Source organism: Typha latifolia, chromosome 4 (genome assembly GCF_019914945.1).
Source record: "Typha latifolia isolate L0001 chromosome 4, TyphaL0001v2, whole genome shotgun sequence".
Classification (NCBI taxonomy): Eukaryota; Viridiplantae; Streptophyta; class Magnoliopsida; order Poales; family Typhaceae; genus Typha; species Typha latifolia.
In genome coordinates this window covers 10,649,281-10,671,500 of record NC_133089.1, presented here as the reverse complement: position 1 = coordinate 10,671,500, position 22,220 = coordinate 10,649,281, and the positions used below count along the sequence as shown (strand labels likewise).

Here is a 22,220-nt window from a genome sequence, read left to right as displayed (position 1 = left end):
TGAGGTACTACTATTTGCTCTCCTTTGATGTCCATGCATTCATCTTTTGTGTTTTGTGCTTATTTTGATGGTGGTTGGGTTGAATATCTTATCACTCGTCTTTCTACCATTAGATTCCGTTTGCTTCTTAGTAATTCTCTTATCTCCTGGCGGAGCAAAAAGCAAGAAATTGTTTCTCTCTAGTACTGAGGCAGAGTATAGGGCTATGTCTACTACTCCTAAAGAAATTATTCACCTTTGTCGTTTGTTGGGTCATATTGTAGTATCTATCCCTACACCAACTACTCTTTATTGTGATAATCAAAGTTTCATATAAATAGCTGATATGAATGTGGTCAGGTCGGATCACATTATGGGGACATTAAGCTCGATGGATCGAGTTTATTTATCTTAATAATCTTATTAGCTTATGTGAGTTATGATCTAGAACCAATTGGAGAAAATCAGTAACATTATGATTTAGAACTTTTGTTTTCAAAATTTCTTTAGATTTGGGCTCTATTTGTAGAGAAACAGAGAATTAATCTAAGACAAGGACAGTAGTTTAGTTAAGTCATGTAAGTCCTTAAGAAAAATCTTAGTTAAGTCTACAAGTTTTATGGCAAATCCTAGTTCAAGTAAGTTTATGATTAGCCTCTATATATATGTGGAGTGCAACCTTATTCAGTTATGCATTCATCAAGAATTATTTGGCTCAAGCATTGTCCCCCCCCTCTCTCCTCTCTCAACTTGGCGGTCGGCCTCAACTTCTCCTCCTCCTCTCTCTTTCATCAATCGTCACCTACTGGATCAGTCTTGTCCCCTCCTAGGCTGCCGAAACCCTCTTCATCTGGCCGCACCACCCTTGTCCCTAAGCAGCCTCCTCTCCTCCATCTTCTCTTTCTCTCAATTATCTGTCAATTCACGTTCCTGCCTAGAACATATCTCCAACCTTCAGCCACTATTTGGTCGAAGTCTTAATATCTAACCGGCCAAACCTAGCGATCTTAATTCATTAGAAAGTTCTCTTCAAGAGACAAAATTATCTAATTTTCAAGAGAACCCAATGGGTAGATCTGACGAAATTGCTCTCGAAAATTCTATCATCGAATTTGTCTAGAAACTATTATGAATTGGATCAAGTCGGTTTGTATCAATTGGTACCATAGCAGATTGGTCCTTGGCTGTAAACAATGGCCAACACGCGGTCATCCATGTCCCAATAGGACACGGTATCCACGGAACCTACCAATTCACCACCAAGCGGTTCGTGGCCACCTGCGACACCTATGGAGGCAAATCCGGCTTCTATTTCCATGGATTGAATTTTAGAATGGATAGAGGCATACCAGCAGCAGGTTATGCAGAGCATAGAGGCGAACCAATGGAACATTGAGGCAATCCAGCGGAAGATTGAAGTTCTTATGCAAATCCTCCTAACTAGTGACATCAATTGCCGGTTGAAGACGTGCCTAGCAAACTAGGGCCATATCCCTCGACCCTACACGCGAATGACCTTACTTAAATAGGATGATATGCACATTAATCCTTACTTAATGAGATGATATGCACATCAATCCCTACTTAAATAGGATGATATTCTTCTTCAATTCTAAGTGAACAACTTTTAACCCTCACTAGTCTATTATGCCACTGCAAATGAACTATGCCAATTCCTTTAATTTGTGGGCCTTTTCATTACATAAAGCAACAACATCATTATTCATCTTTTCTCAAAGGGGCAAAATGAATCGTGATTGAAACACATTTGATACGCGTAAACCTGAATCCAAAATCTAGTTGTTGCAATATCAAAATTCTCATCCTCAAGTTCTGTGAAATTTACTTTTGGTTCTTCTAGTCAGTGCTACTCAATATATGACAATCCTTTTTTTAATGCTCTTCATTGCAAACTTGCAACAACACAAGCATTAATCTATCGGAAAAATTACCCTGTCAGACATTGGTCCTTCTTGTTGAACTTTTTTCTCTTTGATCTACCCCACTATCAGAGCACCAGAAGGAGAGTTCATGTGAACTTGCTTATTCATCATTTAGTATTCATTTTTATTAATGCATTTACATTTTCACCGTAACAGATTGAATCTTTTCCATAAGGTAGTAGTCAAATAATTATATGTATTAGGCAACGAATTCAATAACAAGGTGTTTTATCCAAATTTTGCAAATCTGCGAGTATTCTATTATAATCATTCACATGCTCATTCAAAATAGTACCTTTTCTAAATGGAAGAGAAAAAATTTCTTCTTCAAATAAAGTTGATTTTTTATGTTTTTCATCTTCATCATCATATACTATCTTCTTGCTGATGTCTCCTTCATAACAAAGTACTTTTGATCTTTTTCAAAACAAAAGTGTTGCAAGCCTTGGTAGCTTATCTTCTCTCCTCTAGTGTAATATCCAACTATTGTTGGAACAAAATATCCATAACTTCATATTGTCACATGCCAAAGTTATTTGTGTCATTAAATTTTTCTACTTTGAATTTCGTATTTGAAACCAGCCTCTTCACTTCTGACTTTAAAGATGATTCTTGCAATATCTTCTCAATGAGCGATCAAACCTGTCGAAGTGCTGATACCAGTTTGTTGTGCGGGAGCGCTCACAAACACCTTAATCCAATGCAATGTTATCTCCATTAGGTGTACAAGGACTCTCACTTTGCTATTGCAAAAGAGGTGCAGGATGCAATGCTAATTATTTTTCAAAAATCCTAATTTCTCAGTATGCACTCGACAACCCCCTTTTGATGCTATTTTTTCATTTGAACCCATGACCTCCTTAGTGCAAGGGGTTACCCCCATAGGAAGTGGTGCCCTTAGACAGTTATGATATTGTTTTCTCATTTTCTTTGTGCTACTACACATATCTGGAGATCCATAACAAGTACAGCAGAACTAAGTACCATCTAATGTTGTTTTTGTCAATGACAGAAATGAACTTATTGCATTAGGGAGCATGGCAGAATTATATGAAAAACCCCTAGACACAAGTATGTATCTAAATACTAGGCAATGATATCACTCGTTCGTTTAAGTAAAAGTCTCAAGAAACATTAAAAACGAAAGCAGAGATGAACGCCAAGATTTTAACGTGGAAAAATCCAAATGGAAAAAAATCACGGATCCAAACTCGGATCAAAACCAATCACTAGGATAGTAGCAGTTACAAGACTGACTCACAAAACAACTCATCGATCCAAACGACTTTATTCCTCTCAGTCTTGCTCGCTAGAACCTACAATTCACTGCTTCTCGTGATTGATGTCCAACCTTAGTAACCCTCGAGATTGATCTTTCGTTTAGATAGACCTTAAGACGAAAGATTAAGCTTTCAGAAGAGTAGGACCTTGTTAGTTGAAGAACCGATGTAGCCTCAGGAAGTCTCCTTCAATAATACTTCTTCAACCACACTAGAGTTAGGGCATCACAATCCTTATTTATGATCTCCAAGATAGAGCCAAATTCAAGTCTTATCCGAACTCACGAAAGTCTAAGAATATCAAACTTCGTTGGTGCGTTCAAACGCAGCCCGGGTGCGTTCGAACAGCCTGACTTGATCTCAGGTGCGTTCGAACGGGCTCAAGTGCATTCGAACGCGACAGGTTGAACTTTTCAAGTTGCGTTCGAATGCGTTTGTGAACGCTGCTCTCGGTCTGTGTCAACGCAAGTACTCGCGTTCGAACGTGTTTGTGAATGCAGCTCTTGATCTGTGTGAACGCAAGTATCCGCGTTCGAACGCGTTTGTGAACATAGCTCTCGGTCTGTGTGAACGCACCGCGTTCGAACGCGTTTGTAAACGTGGTGTGAACTCATCAACTTTGCTCCAATAATCTTGCAATTCTTCAAACTAGAGATTTTCTAGACTTGTATAAAACTCATATACATGTAAAAATACACTTAGAATATTTTGTACACAATTGTCAACAATTAAAAACTTAACATTATATAAGCAATGTTGTTTCTATCTTTCAAGTAAAATTATGAGTTCACGACTGATTTTATTTCATTCTGTTCATTCAGCTTGAGTAGTTGCCTTATTCAAAACATTTTCCTATTCATATGTATTTCGATCTGCATTTGTTTTTCTTGAACACATATTTACATTATTTGGACATTTACTTTTTTATCTATTTAATATGGATAATGTTATTATAGCTAAATCCCTTTCATTTGATTTTAATGTCTTTGAAGGATTTCTAGTAAAGTTTACTCCTCTTGAAATCTCTCAGGCCTATTTAGCATATGGTTTTCCGAGAAACGACGTGGAACTTTTCTCGCTAATGCAGAAGGTTTGAATGCTTCCCATTCTGTTCTTGTTAAAATTTTGATTGTGTATGTTGAGAAAAAGATCTGGATGGTGCAGGCATGTTATGCAGTAGGTGGCAGGTCATTTAGTGCAGCTGAGATTGAATTTGTCATCCTAAAGATGAATGCTCCCACTCATCGACCACAACTTGTATGCTGTTTTCTGTCTGTTAAGTTGTTCGCATCTTGATTTCATGTCATAATCCTCAGTCATGCTGCTTCCAGGCTTTAATGTTGAATCTTCATAAGTTGAAGATTTCTGAGGAGCACAGGAAGTATTCAGTTGACAACCCTGAACCTCTGGCACTTTTTGCTCTCAGTTGTGGAATGTTTTCTTCACCTGCAGTGAGTTAATGTTCTAGTTCTCCATTCAGTTATGAAAATAGTGGAACAATGAAAGCACTTGTTTCATGAATCAATTAGTATGAATTATATTTTCCTATTTAAATTCTGCTCAGCTACATGGAAATTCCCTGTTAAAACTGAAGTTCCCTTTTTGTAAGAAGAAAGTTTCACGCCATAAGAGTTAGCTGGAACAGAGAGAAACTAGAAATATCCTTCAACTAGTCACTATTACTACTTTACTAGTATTCCTTTCCTACAGCTAAACATCTTCGTACTATTGTTATTCAGGTAAGAATCTTCTCTGCTGACAATGTTCACAATGAACTTCATAACTCAATGAGGGATTATATCCGAGCATCAATTGGTATAAGTGATGAAGGAAAGCTATTAGTGCCAAATCTGCTGCACAGTTTTGGTAACACTGTGGTGGAAGATTCGCTGCTTGTTGACTGGATCTGTCGTTACCTTTCACCTGATCAAGTTACAGTTGTTAGGGATTCCGAATCACACCGGAAGCAGAGGTTCCTTGGTGTACGAAGTTTTAGTAGCGTCCCATTTGATTCAAGGTTCCGTTATCTCTTCTTACCGAATTACAAGAGCTCGCAGAGATCTTTGTAAGTAAACTGATTGCATAGCAGTTGAGAATTCGCATCCCGGAGCCTCCATTACAACACATGCCAGCACATGCTCTCATTGAAGACAGAGAATACCAAATGCAAAGCACATATTTAGCACTGGTCTTTTGTCCAGCACATATGAATGATGTGGAATGAAAAGAGCTGACGTCAGACGCTGCCATGATGGTGAAGCTAATGGATCTTGTATATGTTGTCAACTCTTAAGGATTTGATTGTAATGGATCTTGTATATTTTTCAACTCTTAAGGATTCGATTGTTCACTGGCAACAAAACTCTAACATGGTCTGGATATTTGGTTTTGGGCGAAAAGAATAAGCAGCAATCAATAATGAGAATGTTTTCTCTGTCGATCAAATAATGCTTAGATGGTTAAAGAGGTTCATATTGTATGTGTTTCGAGTTTAAATTCTGCACTGTTTAATTAGGACTCCATTTAAATTCTCACTTCTCTCAAATATAATAAGAATTTTCTATTATTTTAGATGTGTTCATACTTGCATTCGCATTTGTTACTGTAGGAAAATTGGAAATCTTTGTAATGTGAAATTTCTTGTTATGACTCTCTGCGAAAAAGCTAAAGGTAGATGAAGAATTTTATTTTGATCCACTACTATCTTTCGTAAATCTCTGTTGTGATGGGTAAGCGGAGCATGGCTAGCCTGACCCGCTTAGCTTAACCCAAGATGGGTTAAGCTATTTTAGTTCAAGTTTAAATTCTGAGGCCCGACTTATTTCTATATTATTTAAAATCTTATTAAATAGATACGCTCTTGTATTCTCGTATTTTTGTAAGACGATCTATAGAAATGCATTCGTTTTTACAATTGCACTAAGTAGTAACAAGTGCGATGGTACACACATTGCTACATAGTGGTAATATGTCAAATTTTTAATGCTAACAGAGCAGAGAGCTCGTCCTTCACCTCACCTGATTGTTAGTAGGGTTTGGTGGAGTGAGAACATTAGAAGTATATAAAAGGGAATTGAGCTCGAAAATAGAATAATTATTCTCTACAAAAAGAGAACCTCTTTTATGCCACTAGAACTAAAATACTTCCTACACCGAAGCAAATGGCTCTAACCATAGTACAACACCCAAGCTCAAGACATATAAACGTGGAGAAAGATGAGAACACGAGAAGCTATAAGTGCACCAATACAAGAATAATACTTGGTTTACTTAGCACTGGGCTATATTCTAAAGCACGGAGAAGAAATAAATTGAATATTAAGATTATTAGATACAAGTAGTGTGACCTCACCATTTTACTACAATAGGCATCAATATCCATAAGGAGAAAGGTTTCTTACTTGGCCCTCACATAAGAAAACCAGTTCTGGAATCTCTTGATCAACACCTCCGACCAAACAAAAAAGGCCAGAGAACCTTCTCATCATTTTGTTACACACAATTTCTCTTATCTATGGCAAGAATAGAGAACCTTCTCTTCATTTTGGTACACACAATCTCTCTTATGCATGCTCCTCATTTAACTCAAACCACATTCATTACTCATTTCATTGTGTTTATTAAGCCAATTAGTGTCAGCAATCGAATCAAGTTAGCCAGGTTTTGATTTAGTCGTGGCAATGAAAATATGAATAAGATTCATTTATTAACTGGGTTACATAGGTTTAAAAAAAAAAAATACCGAGTGACATAGGTTATTCGAATTATAAACAATATTTTTTTGTTATAAACAAGCTATTCAGTCATAATTGAATTATTGTGTCGTTAACTTGTGAGCGGGTCACGTCACAAATGGGTTAAAGAGGTTAAAATAATAAATAAGAACATGACTCAATTATTAATCGTATTAGGTGAGTTAATATATTTATGACCTGAACCTGACATCATATCTAAGCCTATTTAAAAACTGAGTTATCATATTGGGTCAAGTTTTGTCTCCCCTAAAGCCAATTGAAATGAGTACATGGTGTGATTGGGTGCCTTGATACCACAAACCCAGTCAAGTCCCTAAACCACAGTTGGCTTAGAGTTGGGCCCGAACTGAACGCAAACAATGGTCAGGTCTAGTAGCGAGTAATAGGGCAGGCACAAATGACTACGTTTAGCTTCATGACTGAAGTTATATCATTTCAAGCGATGTGTAGGATAAATGAACCAGCGATCACGTCAAAGTCCATTACGTTCTTAATTTACTACTTTCATAATATTTTAGTTTGTTTGGGTAGATATATAGCTGCAGATCCAGATACATCATTTATTTGAGTTAGACTACCCGAATATTATAATATATGAGTATGTTTTGGATTTAAGATGATCATATCAGAATCTTATTCGAAGGGATAAGAAATGAAATCATTATCAGAGACATATATATAACCCAAATTGTTTATGCTCAGAATTGCTCAAAAACTCAAAGTTGTCATGTTGTTTTCCTAAGCATCATTGTATGATTTTGTCACTGTTACAATTGTATCTAATTGAAGATTTCACAGTAGATGTGGTGCCAGTGAAAATAGAAAAATTCTATTTAGAAGCAATATATATGGCATCAATTGGGACATAAGAGCCACATTAGTTCCCCTTCAAATTGAAGCTTGATCGAGCCTAGTTCTAATCAAAATTTAATTAAATTAATTTTAAATCTATATCTGTGATTAAGTTTGAATTAAAATTATTTCAATTCAAACTAATTTTGAGCTGATTTTAAGCTCAAGCCGAGTTTGATCCTAAACAAGTAGAACGATAAGCAATTTTAAGCCTATGTCAATTTAAGCCAAATTTTAAGCTTGATCAAGTTTGAAAAAAATTAAGCTTTAATCAAGCTTAAAGGTAAAACCTATTTCAAACATATAAATTCTATAAGATTAGAGTACATAATAATCTACTTAAGTAAATTTAAAATATAATAGAATTTTAGTATAATATAAAAAATATTGCTCGTATTATATATATATATATATATATATATGTACAATTATTATTTTGAGACTTATTGAGTTTATTTGATCGAGCCAACTTATAATCAAACTTGGATTGAAATTATTTTCCAGCCTATTTTAAGCCTAACTTGATCCAGTCTTATTGAGCCGAGGTCGAGCTTATTGATTATTTTGACAGCCCTAAGTGTGTCGGTGCAAAAGTGATAGTCTGGTGGGTTGTCATGGCTGCATGCGTCCATAAAGTACGACTCTTACCAGTAGCAGTGAAAAAAAAAGAAAGGAAATGCTGGAGATTTCTGAAAAAAGACAAAACAGAAGGAGAAGAAGCAACATATAGAAAGGAGATCAATGAGCATGCAACAAAATTACTGAAGGGAAATGGAGAACAGAAGAGCAGGAAGAGGTACGAGACAGGATATGTACAAAAGACAAACAACAAACGAATGGTTAACATAATTCATAAGCATATGCCATGCAATAAAGAACATGCCTCTTAATTCCTTCTCCCATTGCTGCAACCTTAATCTCTTTCAGCTCAAACTTAACAGCATTGCCTCACTGAACAAGCCACAACCTGAGCCCAATGCCTCAATCTTGTTTTCACATGCTGAGGGTTGTCTCCTGTGTGTGTATATATATTGTGGACAGATAAGAAAAATATGCATATATTTTAAAATATATATATATAAATCAGACAAAGAAAAACAAATATTTCAACAAGAAGAGTGGTACGTACCAGCGGTAATGATCTTCCACAAATCACCCGGCGAGGACTGAGACTGCGGCGGTTGCTCGTTAGGGCTACGCGGGCTCGGTGTTCCACCGAGGGTATAGGAAGAAGAGGTGGCGGTCGGGGTGGAGGCGGAGCTGGCGGAGGACCAAATCTTCGGATCAGACATCTGCCGGGTGACGGCGAAGTAGAGGTCGAGGGCGGGGAGAGTGTCGCGGAGATCCTGGCCGCCATCCTCCTCGATGAACCCGAACCCTAACTCGATGGATCCCCTCAGCTCGTCGAGGTCTTCGTCCGTCAAGCTTCTCACCCTACGAATCCTGCCGATGTTCCCCTTCTCCTCGACCTCCACGTCGTTGTCTTCTCCTTCCTTCTTCACCACGCGCTGCCGCCGCCGCTGCAGTATCTGCCTCCGCCGCTTCTCCCACTTGGCCTCCCTCGTCGTCTCCTTCATCGAAAGATGCTTCGATAGCTTCTTTCGGTTTCCGTTCACGTCGGCGTTCCACGTGGGGGGCGGCGCCTCGACCACCACCGCCATCTCCTCCTCTTCCACCTCGCTATCCGACGACGAAGACAGAGGCATCGCTTTTGGCGACTTGTTCTTCATGCTTAACTCTTTCATTGCAGCCGCCGCTTGGTCGACGGCCGCAACGCTAGGAGAAGAGGAGAAACAAAATTAACATGTATTGCAGGAGGGGAAACTCCTATTCTGATGCAGGCGAAGAAGAAGAAGAAGAGAGGATGAGGAACCTTCTATTAATCGTTGGAGCAATGCCTGCCGCTCCTTTGCCTTCTCTAAATTTGTGTAGAAACCGGTATCGTACTGCTTCATCTTTCACATAAATAGAACGACGTTCCGGTGATCCTCTACACTCCCATATGTAAGTTTCTTCTCCAGCTAGTGCTTGGTTGTATTTAATTGGTTGAAGATGGAAGATTCTATCTGTCCGGAGAAACAAAACCAAACAAACATATAAACCAACAAACAAAAAGCAACAGAAAATAACTTAAATTTGTTTATCACATCGAATCATAGATATGTTAGTTAATTAAATTCTGCCTAACAAATATTAACAGTAAGTTGTTCATCAAGAAGTTAATTAGATACGCTTGCAGCAAGCCAACTCATTTATAGTTTCAACTTTTTTCATCATTATTCTTATTAATAATTTGGAGAAATTTTTTAAATTTATAGAATGATAACAGTATTGGCAGACCAGGATTTTTTGTTTATGGCTATAATTTAACTTTTATTTCTATCACATGAAATAATTGCTAAATTTTAATATATATATATATATATATTAAAAATATAATAAGAATACAAAGAAGGATATATAAATGCATAAAATCTGATAAAGTATATTTATCAAAACCGTGACAAACTTTAGGAACTAAATATTTTACAATATCTTAAATTCACATATTAGAATTTGCATGATTCATAGTAAATCTTATTAAATAACAGAGAATAAATTAAATTTGTTTATCACATATTGAACCATGGAAATATTAATTAATTAAATTCTACCAAACAAACAATAACAGTAGATTGTTCATCAGCAAGTTAGTTAAATACGGTTGGAGCGTATATTTTTTGGAGCTCAGCCTCATGTTAGCTTGAGATGACTCAATCCAACTCATTTAAATTTTTTTTTCATCATTATTCTTGTTGATAATATGGAGAAAACTTAAATTTATTTAACAAATCTTAAATCTTGAATGGGTTAATCATTAAATTCTATCAGATAAATAATAATAGTTGGGGTTATATTTACTTTTAATATATGTCATATCAAATAATTGTTAAATTTTAATAAATAAAATATATTGAAATTATATAATAATGCAAAGAAGCACATACTAATACATAAAAATCTGATAAAGTATATATATATATATCAATAATTAATAAAAAAAGAGAAATATAAAACATGTATAATTTGACATTAAAATCATGTACACAAATAAGATAAAAAACAATCAAGTAGAAATTTTACTAGATATATTAACTTCAAGCATAATGGATTAACACTATTTAGTAGCAACCATGACAATCTGTAAGAGCTAAAAAGTTTGGCAGACCTTAAATTCAAATATTAGGATGTGCATGATTCTTGGGAATCTTAATTAATTAAATAACAGAGAACAAATTAAATTTGTTTATCACATCTTAAACCATGGAAATGTAAATTAATTAATTTGACCTAGTTATCTCGGGTTGAGTCTCTTTTATTTTTTAAGAATAACAATTATGACTATTGCATTCGAACGCAGAGAAGTCGCATTCGAATATCCGCATACATTCACAAAGATAGAAAACATATTTAGTGCGTTTGAACGAGATCAGCAAAACTATGTTATTTCTAGTGTTGTCTTTTGATTATTTTACTTGTTAGGTTAGCTTCTAAATATGTAGGAGGTAATCTTATAATTATTATTAGATAAATTGAGTTTCTCTCCCAAATCTTCTTCTCTCATTTTTTTTCTCGTTCCCTCCTGCAACACTATGCTGCCTCTACCTCATGGTTAGTAATTCAATTATATCAAATAAATAATAATAGTTGGGATATATTTATTTTTAAACTATGAATGGGTATATTTATTTCGAACCCCTCACCATTGGCATTCAAATGCTTAGATGCAGATTTCAGTTCGATTAAATTATATTGATAGTTGTTTGATGTGATCCAGTTCAGATCCAACCACTTCGTGGGACATTGAATGTGTATAGTCAAGTCACTTACCTTAATTAGGTTATTTTAATTTAGCATGTGATCTATTTCAACTTTAGCATATTAGATGGTCTAATTGGTCGTTTAGACTTGGTTTAAATAATTAGTTTGGTTAAACTGATTAGCCTCCAATATAAGGAGATAGGTTGAGATCAAAATAAGAGAAAGAAAAATTGGTCAAGTTTAAATAACTAGATGTAGTCTTTTGGAGTCTAATTAAATGTTATACAATATTTAAATTTTAAATTAGATATTATATTTATTAATGCAGCATTTAGAAAAGCACCGAAGTAAACAGCCTCTAAATTTGATATATTTTGTCTTTCCACGTTCATAGAACACATGTTTTCTATTGTAAATTAGTGTGAACAATGCTTGTTGGATAGTCATTTGAAAGATGTTGAATGGTAAGTTCAAAAAATGAAATATGTATATATATAACTACATGATATCTATTATAGAATGTAAGCTGTGATTATACTATGACTGTCCACTATATAATAACACGATTATAGTAGAAGAATCCTCGTTAATCATCCTATATATAATTGTAGGAATATTCCTAACAGAAAGCACCCTCCGAAGGTGAGGCCGAGTGCGACAGCAAGAAGAAGATCCCTATTGGGCCTCTTGGTAGAGAGAGGAGGCAAATCTCCCGAAGTACTGTTAGAGCAGGGGCGATTAATTACAGAGCCACACAGCTTGGGGTTCCCTTGGAAGCTTGAGTTTGGGAATGTATCAAGCTGATTACCTGATGGAATTGGCCCCTCTAGATCATTATCAGCAACACTGAATACTGCTAGGAAGTTGAGATTGTTGAGGGACGGGGGAATCATGCCTGTAAGGTGGTTTGAGGACAGGTCCATCTTCTCCAAATTGGTGAGGTTATCCAGCTGCGGGGGGATCCCACCTGATAAGTTGTTGAAGCTGAGATCTAGTACTTGGAGCGCCTTCAATCTACCAATCTCAGGAGGGATCGCACCAGTAAAGCTGTTGTTCCTAAGGCTCAAACTTGGAGCAAAAGCAGAGAACTTATTATACTGAGGAAACCATGACTTAAGTTTCAAATTGAATATGGGCAACACAAAATAACTTGGGTCCAACTGGACAACACCCTGTTCCGATGCCAGCAGCGGCATCTCCGTGATTGCCTGTGGAATTTCTCCTGACAAATAGTTATCGGATACGTTCAGAGAAAAGAGCTTAGGCAGGGTGTTGAACCAGCTGGGGATTGTTCCAGTGAGCTTATTTCCAGACAGATCCAGGCATTCCAGATTTGTGAGCTTAGATAACCAGAATGGAATTTGGCCAGTCAGCTGGCATTTTCCTAAGCTCAGAATTTGGAGTCTCTGGAACTCGCCTGTCCAATCCGCATCAGGAAAGGCTTCATGTTTGAAATTTTCTCCGAGTAGAATCACTGTAAGATTCTTGCACTTCTTGAGGATGTTGAGCGTGCCACTAATATTTGCAAAATAGTTAATGGACAATGATAGGAAGGACAGAGCCTGCAGATTGGTCATCCCATGTGAAACCTGACCCGTCAGTGCATTGGTGGACAACCGCAATGCAATCAGGTTTCTGCAGGTGTAGATGCTCTCCGGTATGCCGCCGGTGAAGTTATTGATCCCCAAGTCAATCGTGTTGAGATTAGAGAGGCTGGAGAAGTTGAAAGCGGAGAGGGTACCGTTGAAGTTGTTGGCCCTGAGATTGAGGCCCTTGAGGCTAGTACAGTTGCTGAGGGATGAAGGCAGGTTACCACTCAGTCTGTTGCTATATAGGGCCAGATGCTCCAAATTTACCAGTTGACCGATAGATTCCGGCAGATGCCCACTGAGTTCATTGCCTCCAAGATCAAGCATGATTATATTTGAGAGCTTGGCTATGCGTTTGCCGTCAAGGACACCGGAGAGATGATTGTTAGGAAGAGAAAGGTGTCGCAGCGAGGCGGCTTCAAAGAGGTCGTCAGGGAGAATTCCGATGAGATTGTTGTGACCAGCTTGGAACACCCTTAGCTCTGAGCAATTTCCAAATCCATGAGGAATGTTGCCGCTGAATTGGTTACGCGAAAGGTCTAGAAAATCAAGGTAGCGTGAGCCACCGCAGAGAGAAGCAGGAACTAGACCAGTGAAGCTATTGCCGCTGCCGTCGAGCGCCACAAGATTCCGAGTAAGCCCCCAGCTGAAGGATGGGAATGGTCCAGTGAAGCAGTTGCTCGAGACGTTCAACAGCTTCATGGGGAGGGCACCATTGGTTGACGAAGGAAGCTCGGGTAGTCCTCCGGTAAGACGGTTGAAGCTGACGTCGAATGTAACGATGCTGCTGGACCACAGCAACGCCGAAGGCAGAGTACCGGCTAGCCAGTTCTGGGAGAGATCGATATATGAGAGCTGCGACAAATTGGCAAGTGCAGGGGAGATCTCTCCCCTGAGTCCTTTGGACGGCAGTGAAATTCGAGTGACTGCTCCATTAGTATTGCATCCAATCCCCTCCCACAAGCAGCAGTCTGAGCCGTTCCACGAATCAACAAGGCTATTATTTGTGGTGAGCAAAAGGCCATCGTGGAAGGAGAGGAGGGACTCCCTGTCCAACTGTGAACAGGCATTAAGGGGAGAAGCCAAAAAGAGTAGGATGGAAATGGGAATAAAACAGGAAATGAAGAGGTTGTTATGGTAACAACCAGCATGTAGTAGTTGTTGCATGGCTTAATTATCACACAAGCATCACATGAAGAGATGAAAGATAATTCTGTTGGACGAGTTGGGGAATATTGAACTAAGAGTAACAATTAACTCTCTCCTTCCCTCTTCCTTCACTTAAGATTCTACATATATATGTTTGTTTTGTCTCATTGTCTGGAGTAGAAAATGAAGTTGCGTGTGGCACAGGCAAAGAAGACCCACCTCAGCAGGGATTCAGTCCAGGCGATGACCAGTCAAATAACTCTCTGCTAAACTGGAAGTAATGGATTAGAAAGGAATAAGTTTTATATCATTTATTATTATTTTTTTATTATTAAAAGTACTGGAGAATTTACTATGCTTTTTTTTAATCTATTTGCAGTTTACACTTTAATTTTTAATATTTTTAACTCGCACCTTATGTTTTATGTTTGTAGAAAACACCTTTTTGTTAATTCTCTTAACTGAACTTAGTTGAACTCTTAGCTTAAGTTAGTTATACTGAAAACATTATCAAAATATCTCTATCCAATCCAGAATACCGTTACCAAAATATTTTACCCAAATTAAGGAAAAAAGGAGGTTGAAGGAAAAGATATCACTTTAATATAGAAGCATAAGAAATGTTAGGATTACCTTAGCTACTAGTCATTTGAGCTTTAGATGAGTAACTCTTGCATTTTTTTCCCAGCAATTGCCAACTCTAATATGGATAACACAATTTCTTGCTGTGCTCATAAGCTTGAATATATATACACAAATGTCAGATCCATGCCATGCCCAACCAAACACCTATCAAATGACTCCGGTGATCAACTCAATGCAACTTACACAACATGGCGACGCATCAATATGATTGTCATGAGTTGGATTCTCGCAACACTATTCAAGTTTGTTCTCTAACAAGACATGTGCCTCCAATCTACAAAACAATATGTGGTCTCACTATAGCGTATGTACTCATCCATCTCTTAGACTACCATACTCCACCTACAATCCCAGCTGCAAATATTCGGGTATATTGTCTATTGCTGACTACTTTGACAAAGCCCATAACCTTATGGACAACCGTTATGTTGCCTACGATTCTATCATAGACTAAGAGGTAGATCTCTATATTCGGGGAGGTCTTGGCCCTGAATATGAACCGTTCATAATGAAGTCTTAGCTTGCTGACTGTATTACCATCGATGACCTCTTCAACGCTCTCTTAACATAAGAGACCTAGCTCGCCATGATACAATGACTGTTCCAAATTGATATCTTCTCCATAAATAAATTGTGCATTGTCCTAATTTGAATAGAGGACGTTGTAATGGTTATCAAAATTAGGGATGTGGTTGCCAACAACAATACTTCAATTGAAGTCAAAGTGGTGGCAAATGCGGCCAACATGGTCAGAACCGACGACAAAAATAACAATAACCATTCGCATCTCAGTAACAACTATTCCAGCAACAACAAGGTTGGAATGCAACTCCTCTAATCTACCAACTTTGCAATGGTGGTGATCGATCACACCAGCATCAACGACTCAAAGCGTTTCGATCATGTCTTCCAAGGCTCTCCTTCAGCTAACCTCTCTTTTCTACAAGCCGAAGGATCTGACCCACTTTGGTATCAAAACTCTGATGGGATACAACATATCACCCATGATGGAAACAATCTAGACTCCACCCAATCCTATGGCGGAACCAATCATGTCTATATCAATAATGGTCAAGCCTTGGGTATATCTCGTATTGGAAGCTCTTCACTTTCTTACTCTATTTCTTTGTGCAATGTCTTGCATGTTTTATCGATCTAGAAAAATTTGATTTCGATTTCAAAGTTCACCAATACTTTAAACTGTATTTTGCATTAGGATATTTGATGCATGTTCCTCTTACAACCAGACTCATCAACTGTTTTATTACTACCATATCATCCTTACAGAGTACCTAATTCCATTACTACTTTATCTTCGCATCACTTGAACCATTCTCCACTCTAGCTGAGCCAATCTTTAATATCACCTATTTAAGCCAGGAGTCTAGCCTGACACCATTGTCACAAGCTTCTTTATCAGTCTCTCCACCTAAATGACAACTAGCTCCCTCAACACTCATTACATGGTCACTCACTATATGAGAAGTTATCTTAAACCTAAGTGTTTGCTTGCCTTAAAATATTTGATAGATCAACTCACCGATTTGGCTTCAACTTGCTACTCTGAAGCAATGGAAGATAGAGCATGCCGATTGGCAATGGATGACGAACTCAATGCCCTACTACTAAACAAAATTGGTCTTTGGTCCCTTTGCTACCAATCGAAGAGATATTGACTATAAATGGGTATCTCGCATCAAACAAAACCTAGATAGAACCATGAATGACAGAAAGCATTATTAGTCGGCAAAGAATTCCGTCAACAACTAGGACAAGACTTTCATGACACCTTCAGTCCTATAAGTAAATGTACAACCGTTTGACTTTGTATTAAATCAAATTGGCAAATTTGGCAATTTAATATGCCATTAAATGGCTATCTAAATAAGGAACTCTACATGCTTCAACCTCAAAGTTTCCAACATCCTCAATTCTCCAACAATGTTTCGTCGACTCCATCCCTCTCTTTGAACTAAAACAAGCCCCTAGAGCTTGGTTTGAACCCTTTGTGATCTACTTAATGCTATCTTCACTGTCTCCAAGTATGACTCATCTCTATTTATCCATCAATGTCACAACTCTGTCATCTACATGCTAATTCATGTCCATAATATAATTATTACTGCCAACGACTTGGAATCTATTCACAAACTTCTTTATCTAGGTGCCATATTGTACTCAAAGACTTAGAATAACTCCATCTCATTTTTGGTGTTGAAGCACACTTAATCGACCCCGATCTACACCTATCACAAAATAAATGTATTATGAAACTACTTTAATGATTTTGGACATGAAGATGATAAACCTATCTTAACTCTTGTTCTTGCATTTCAAAAATTAGTATGTAACAATGGTGACCTTCTTCTGTACCCAATTTATTATAGTCCAAATGTTTCCCTCTATTATAGCAAACATTCATGATGGTTAGAATGTACGCTCATTGATTAAATAAAGTTTTCTTATTGGTTGAAATGAAAGTTTTCTCATTGATTGAGATAAAAGTTTTCTCATTGATTGAAATAAAAAATTTCTCATGAGATGAACGTTTGCTTTTAATATCGTAACTTCTAGCCATGAAGTTTGATGGGAGTTAGGCTATATATAGTGGATTTTGTCCCTAATCTCATTCACTAAATTCAGAGAAGCACACCGTTAATTTAGAGTGTTTTAGAGCTTAAAAGAGCCAAAGCTAATGTGAAAAATAAAAAAATCATATGTTGAGGTGTGAACTTGAACACCAATAGCCAGAGGTATGATGATCTTTTGGGTCTTTAGTTTTTGATCTTTTTTATAGTTTAATTTCATATTTTTGTTTTTAAAAGAGTTTCACAAAAATGCCTAGTGATTAATTATCAAGCTAAACGATCTGACCCACTCTAGTATACAAACTCTAATGGGATACATCATATCACCCATGATGCAAACAATCTAGACTCCACCCAATCCTATAGCCGAACCAACCATATCTACATCGATAATGGTCAAGCCTTGGCTATATTTTGTATTGGAAGCTCTTCACTTTCTTACTATATTTCTTTGTGCAATGTCTTGCATGTTCCATCGATCTAGGAAAATTTGATTTCAATTTCAAAGTTCACCAATACTTTAAGTTGCTTCTTGCATTAGGAAACTTGATGCATGTTCCTTCTACTACCCGACTAGCCAACTATTTCATTCCTACCATATCATCCTTATAATCTACTTAACCATCAACCTCATGTAGCTATACAATACCCAATTCCATTACTACTTTACCTCCGCCTACACCTGAACCTTTCTCCACTCGAGCTGAGCCAATCTCCAATATCACCTTTTTAACTAGTAGTCTAGTCTGACATCACTATAGCAAACTTCTTTGTCATCCTCTCCACCTGAACAACAACAAGCCCCCATTGCCACTCATTACATGGTTACTCACTACATGAGAAGTCATGTTAAACCTAAGTGTTTGCTTGCCTAAAAATATCTAATAGATCAATTCATCGATCTGGCTTCAACTTGCTACTCTCAAGCAATAAAAGATGGAGCATCCTGATTGGCAATAGATGATGAACTCAATGCCCTACTACTAAACAAAATTGTCACAACAATAGCACAATATATCTCGCCACGAAATAGTTGATTATCACTTCGTTCGCGAAAGAGTTGCACACAAATGCCTAGTGATCAAATATGTTTGCACTGTTGATCAGCTCGCAGGCATCTTTGCGAAGAACCTCTTGTGCACACGCTTTGACTTTTTAAAATCTAAACTCAACCTCCGTCTTTGTCAACCATTGTTTGCAGGAAGGTATGAGCATAAAACTTGCTACCATCATGCAAGCCATGCTAACCTAATTGAGATCAATATCCTCATTATGGTAAACAATCATAACAAATACCTACGGTATCATGCCTTGAATAGCATGAATAGAGGATATTATGGAATTAATTTGCAACTTCTCTATTATTTCCATACATTGTAATCATTATTATAAATATAGGAGCATAACAAAGATTATGATTACCTTTGCTAATCCTCATTTTAATTCTCTTAGCGTGTAAAAACAATGAAGTTCCTTTATGTCCTAAAGGAAATAAAAGGAAAAGGATAAAAGAAAATTTTGATACCAGGGAAAATATAATGTGTAGTCTTATCAGCTTAAGCGGAGCTAGTGTTAACCTAAACTAGGATGTTTCTTACAAATATTTGGTAAAATATAAGGTTTAAAAGACAAATATCTAAGATATAGGATATAAACCACAAATAAAATGAAATACTAAAGATGTTATTTTCTAATTGAAGTCAAACATTAAAACCTGTTGGATGGAATTTTATTGTGTTGTTCTTGACTTTTTCTTAGCTAACTAATAATGATCAAAAGAGGAGACTTCTAAGTCAATAGTTGCATAGACCAACTAGTTGCCAAGCAAATTGTCTTCGGAATCTTTCTGTAACTTGATTAGTGCATTAATTATTTTATGGGGAGCCATTTAGTTTAATGTGTTTTAAAATTCAGCATCTATAAAATCGATGTAAATAAAAATCATGTAACTTTTCTTTTCTTTCTTTCCATTAAAGGTTAAGTTTCGACATCCGCTTAGTTAAATATTTACATGTGAGCCCATTTTAGTCTTTGAAAAGGATATTTCATGGTATTTATAAATTAAAACTTAATTGTTTTTTTAATTCATGAAGTCAAACCGCCTCTTAATTACCGAGTAATTTTGCCTTACAGAAATGAGTCCGAAATAAGATAAAAGATTCGGCACTGACTTTAATTATCTAGTTTGTATGCCCATGCGTTAGTAAGGACCAAACTTTGACTACGCTCGAACCAACTTTAGCTGGGCATGAATCCGAATTAAAAGCTGAGTGATGCTAGAGGTGATCATTGAGCGGGTCATCAAGCGGGCCAAATTTTTCGGACAAATCGGACTTAAATATTTATTCATGGCCCGACTCGCCAATTATTCAGGTTGGGCCAAGTTTAGAACAGGCTAGAATATTTTAGCTTGTTACTGTCTACTAGCTCATTAGATATTAGGGATTAGACATAATGGGTCTAACATAATAGATTAAATATAAAAAAAATACTATATCCCATTGGGTTGAGTTTAATAGGCATATATGATGACATTTTAGTTATCTTTTATGTAAATATACTTACATATTAATATATAATTACTAAATTTCCGATGAGGGACTAAAAAACTATGGAAATAGGTATGTATTATGGGTTGGGGTAGGCTTGGCTCGAATTTAATTTTAAGCCTTAGAATTAGGCTCAAGGTCAGGTCAGCTCAACTCGAGCTGAGCCCGAGCCAGGCTAAACCGAGATCGAGCCGAGCTCGAGACTGAAATGAGTCTATCATTAAGCCTCATTCAAGCCGAGCCGAATCGAGCTGGACCAAGCCGAGCCGAATATAGCCCTAGGTTTGGCCATAGATAGGAGTAGTGGGTTGGACTTTTATGTCAGGCTGAGCAAGGAAAGGCTTAGCCCATGCTGCCCACTACCATTTTGGGCTCGGATGTTACAAACCAGATCTTGACTGATCTGGATATAAGAAAATTATGAAAATTTTAGGTGGTAGTCAATCAGAAATTTCGATGAAAAGTTATGGTTCAAATAATTGAGAAAGGTCGAAGTAGGACAGAATAGTAATTGACCGACATTACGGTGGTTGTTGAAGGGCGGTGGTAGATGGCCATAAAGTAGGGTGGCTGCTGGTAGAGGAAGGTGGCTAGGGTTTGAAAGCGTTGGAGGTTCTACGGCTATAATCTACTCTTAGAAAAATAGCGACGATCTAACGGCTACGGTAAAAGATAACGACGATAAGTAATACAAGGTAAATAAACTTAACTCAATATTCATTCCATGATTTTATTCAATGATTATTATCAACACATGTCCACTCCTATTTATAGGAGTAAAAATCCACATGCAGATTATCCGATTTATTTAAATTTTAAATAATAAGATAAAATTAACTAACTTATTAAATTAGGCTTTCTTATCTTTCTCGGATTAATTCTTTATTTCGCCATAAATAGATTTTAAATCTAGAGAAGCCATGAATACCAAAGTTGTAGATCTGGAGGTTGGCGATCTTATCTAGTACGTTTGATATTATTCTAACGTTTGTAGAATATTCTGTGAATATTTTTTTCCAAAATTATGCACAGCTAGATTTAGCTAATTAAATAAAATTCTAACCTACTAAGGCTTTAACTAAACCAAATAAGTAAATAAGATAACTATACTCAATCCATTGAGTTCAATCTCCTCTTAATGTGATCCGATCTGACCCAATTCGAATAATAGGGTCAAACCAGGCCCAATTCGAGATCAAGCCGAGCTTAGCTCGATTAAAACCAAGCGGATTTGAGCTGAGTTTGGGCAAAGTGGGCCTAATGATTATCCCTAACTGATATAGAATCTGACACACCCAACCTAACCTAACCCAATGCTTGCGCCATCTGTTAGCCCGCTTGAAACTTGGCCCACAATTTCAGCAATCTGCCCCATCTCCTTGAGCGAAATGGCACTAACTTTGAAAACGATATATTTGTAATTCCTTATAAGGACAATTTAGAATAAATATTCATATATTTTATCCTCAAATTGAGGTATTTATTCTAGGAAAAATTGTTCATGTGGTCACTTGCATTATCAAATAAGAGTATAATAATTACTATTGATGTAATACAATGTGAAGAAAAAATAGAATTTTTTTTTGTCTTTTAGGAAAGTTTGATAAATATATTTTGATTTGATATAAATTAGATTGATGGAAAAGATATCATAAGTACTTGGGCTAGTGTGTGGTATAAGATATAATTTTGATATATATTCTAGAATAGGTCTATTATGATACTTAATTGTTATTCTAGAGGACTTATGTTTAGAATAAGAAAAAATTTTAATTTTAAAGTGAATGGAAGCATAGGTTAGTCAGGTTCACATTTAATTGTGGCAATTGTAAATTTTACTAATGTTGTATGATATATTCCAGCTTGTTCGTAACATGCTTAGAAAAAAAGAGTATCGCTCACATGATTGGCATGTGCGCGTGCACCCCTTCCCTTTCTACCCCTCTATTTTTTTCTCTCTCTTTCCTCTACTAGCCAAAGGGATGGATTTGGTGGACTCGGCTGGGGTCACTAGTAGCTACAATTGTCGGCAGCTCCCTCTTTGTTGTCGATCTTCTTCTGCTCCATTATGTGGAGTTCTTATCTCCGTT

At 36.8% G+C, this 22,220-nt stretch overlaps 3 protein-coding genes across 3 annotated transcripts in view; 1 reads left to right on the top strand and 2 right to left on the bottom strand.

Annotated features, from left to right (window-relative positions):
- Nucleotides 1-5,650, top strand: part of LOC140786853 (uncharacterized) — a 16,690-nt gene extending 11,040 nt beyond the window's left edge. The window contains exons 7-10 of the mRNA XM_073135545.1: nucleotides 4,233-4,292; nucleotides 4,367-4,459; nucleotides 4,534-4,653; nucleotides 4,942-5,650. Coding sequence (XP_072991646.1) covers nucleotides 4,233-4,292; nucleotides 4,367-4,459; nucleotides 4,534-4,653; nucleotides 4,942-5,271 — 603 coding nt within the window. The 3' untranslated portion in view covers nucleotides 5,272-5,650. The remainder of the gene's footprint in view (nucleotides 1-4,232; nucleotides 4,293-4,366; nucleotides 4,460-4,533; nucleotides 4,654-4,941) is intronic.
- Nucleotides 5,651-8,516: 2,866 nt separating this feature from the next.
- LOC140787130 (uncharacterized) lies at nucleotides 8,517-9,776 on the bottom strand. Its single transcript, XM_073135905.1, has 3 exons — nucleotides 9,683-9,776; nucleotides 8,939-9,585; nucleotides 8,517-8,823 (listed from the first exon to the last, which is right to left on the bottom strand). Exons 2-3 carry the CDS (start codon nucleotides 9,552-9,554, stop codon nucleotides 8,744-8,746), a joined length of 696 nt encoding a protein of 231 aa, XP_072992006.1. The 5' UTR covers nucleotides 9,555-9,585; nucleotides 9,683-9,776; the 3' UTR covers nucleotides 8,517-8,743.
- Nucleotides 9,777-12,142: 2,366 nt separating this feature from the next.
- On the bottom strand, nucleotides 12,143-14,456 carry LOC140787062 (tyrosine-sulfated glycopeptide receptor 1-like). The gene has a single exon (XM_073135812.1). It carries the CDS (start codon nucleotides 14,364-14,366, stop codon nucleotides 12,201-12,203), a length of 2,166 nt encoding a protein of 721 aa, XP_072991913.1. The 5' UTR covers nucleotides 14,367-14,456; the 3' UTR covers nucleotides 12,143-12,200.
- Nucleotides 14,457-22,220: the final 7,764 nt, after the last annotated feature.

Excerpts from the sequence above, each read along its gene's own strand:
- LOC140787130 (XM_073135905.1), bottom strand. The coding sequence starts at position 9,554 with ATGAAAGAGTTAAGCATGAAGAACAAGTCGCCAAAAGCGATGCCTCTG. Across the intron at positions 8,824-8,938 it reads GTGGAAGATCATTACCGCTG|GAGACAACCCTCAGCATGTG; the intron begins GTACGTACCACT and ends ATACACACACAG.
- LOC140787062 (XM_073135812.1), bottom strand. The coding sequence starts at position 14,366 with ATGCAACAACTACTACATGCTGGTTGTTACCATAACAACCTCTTCATT.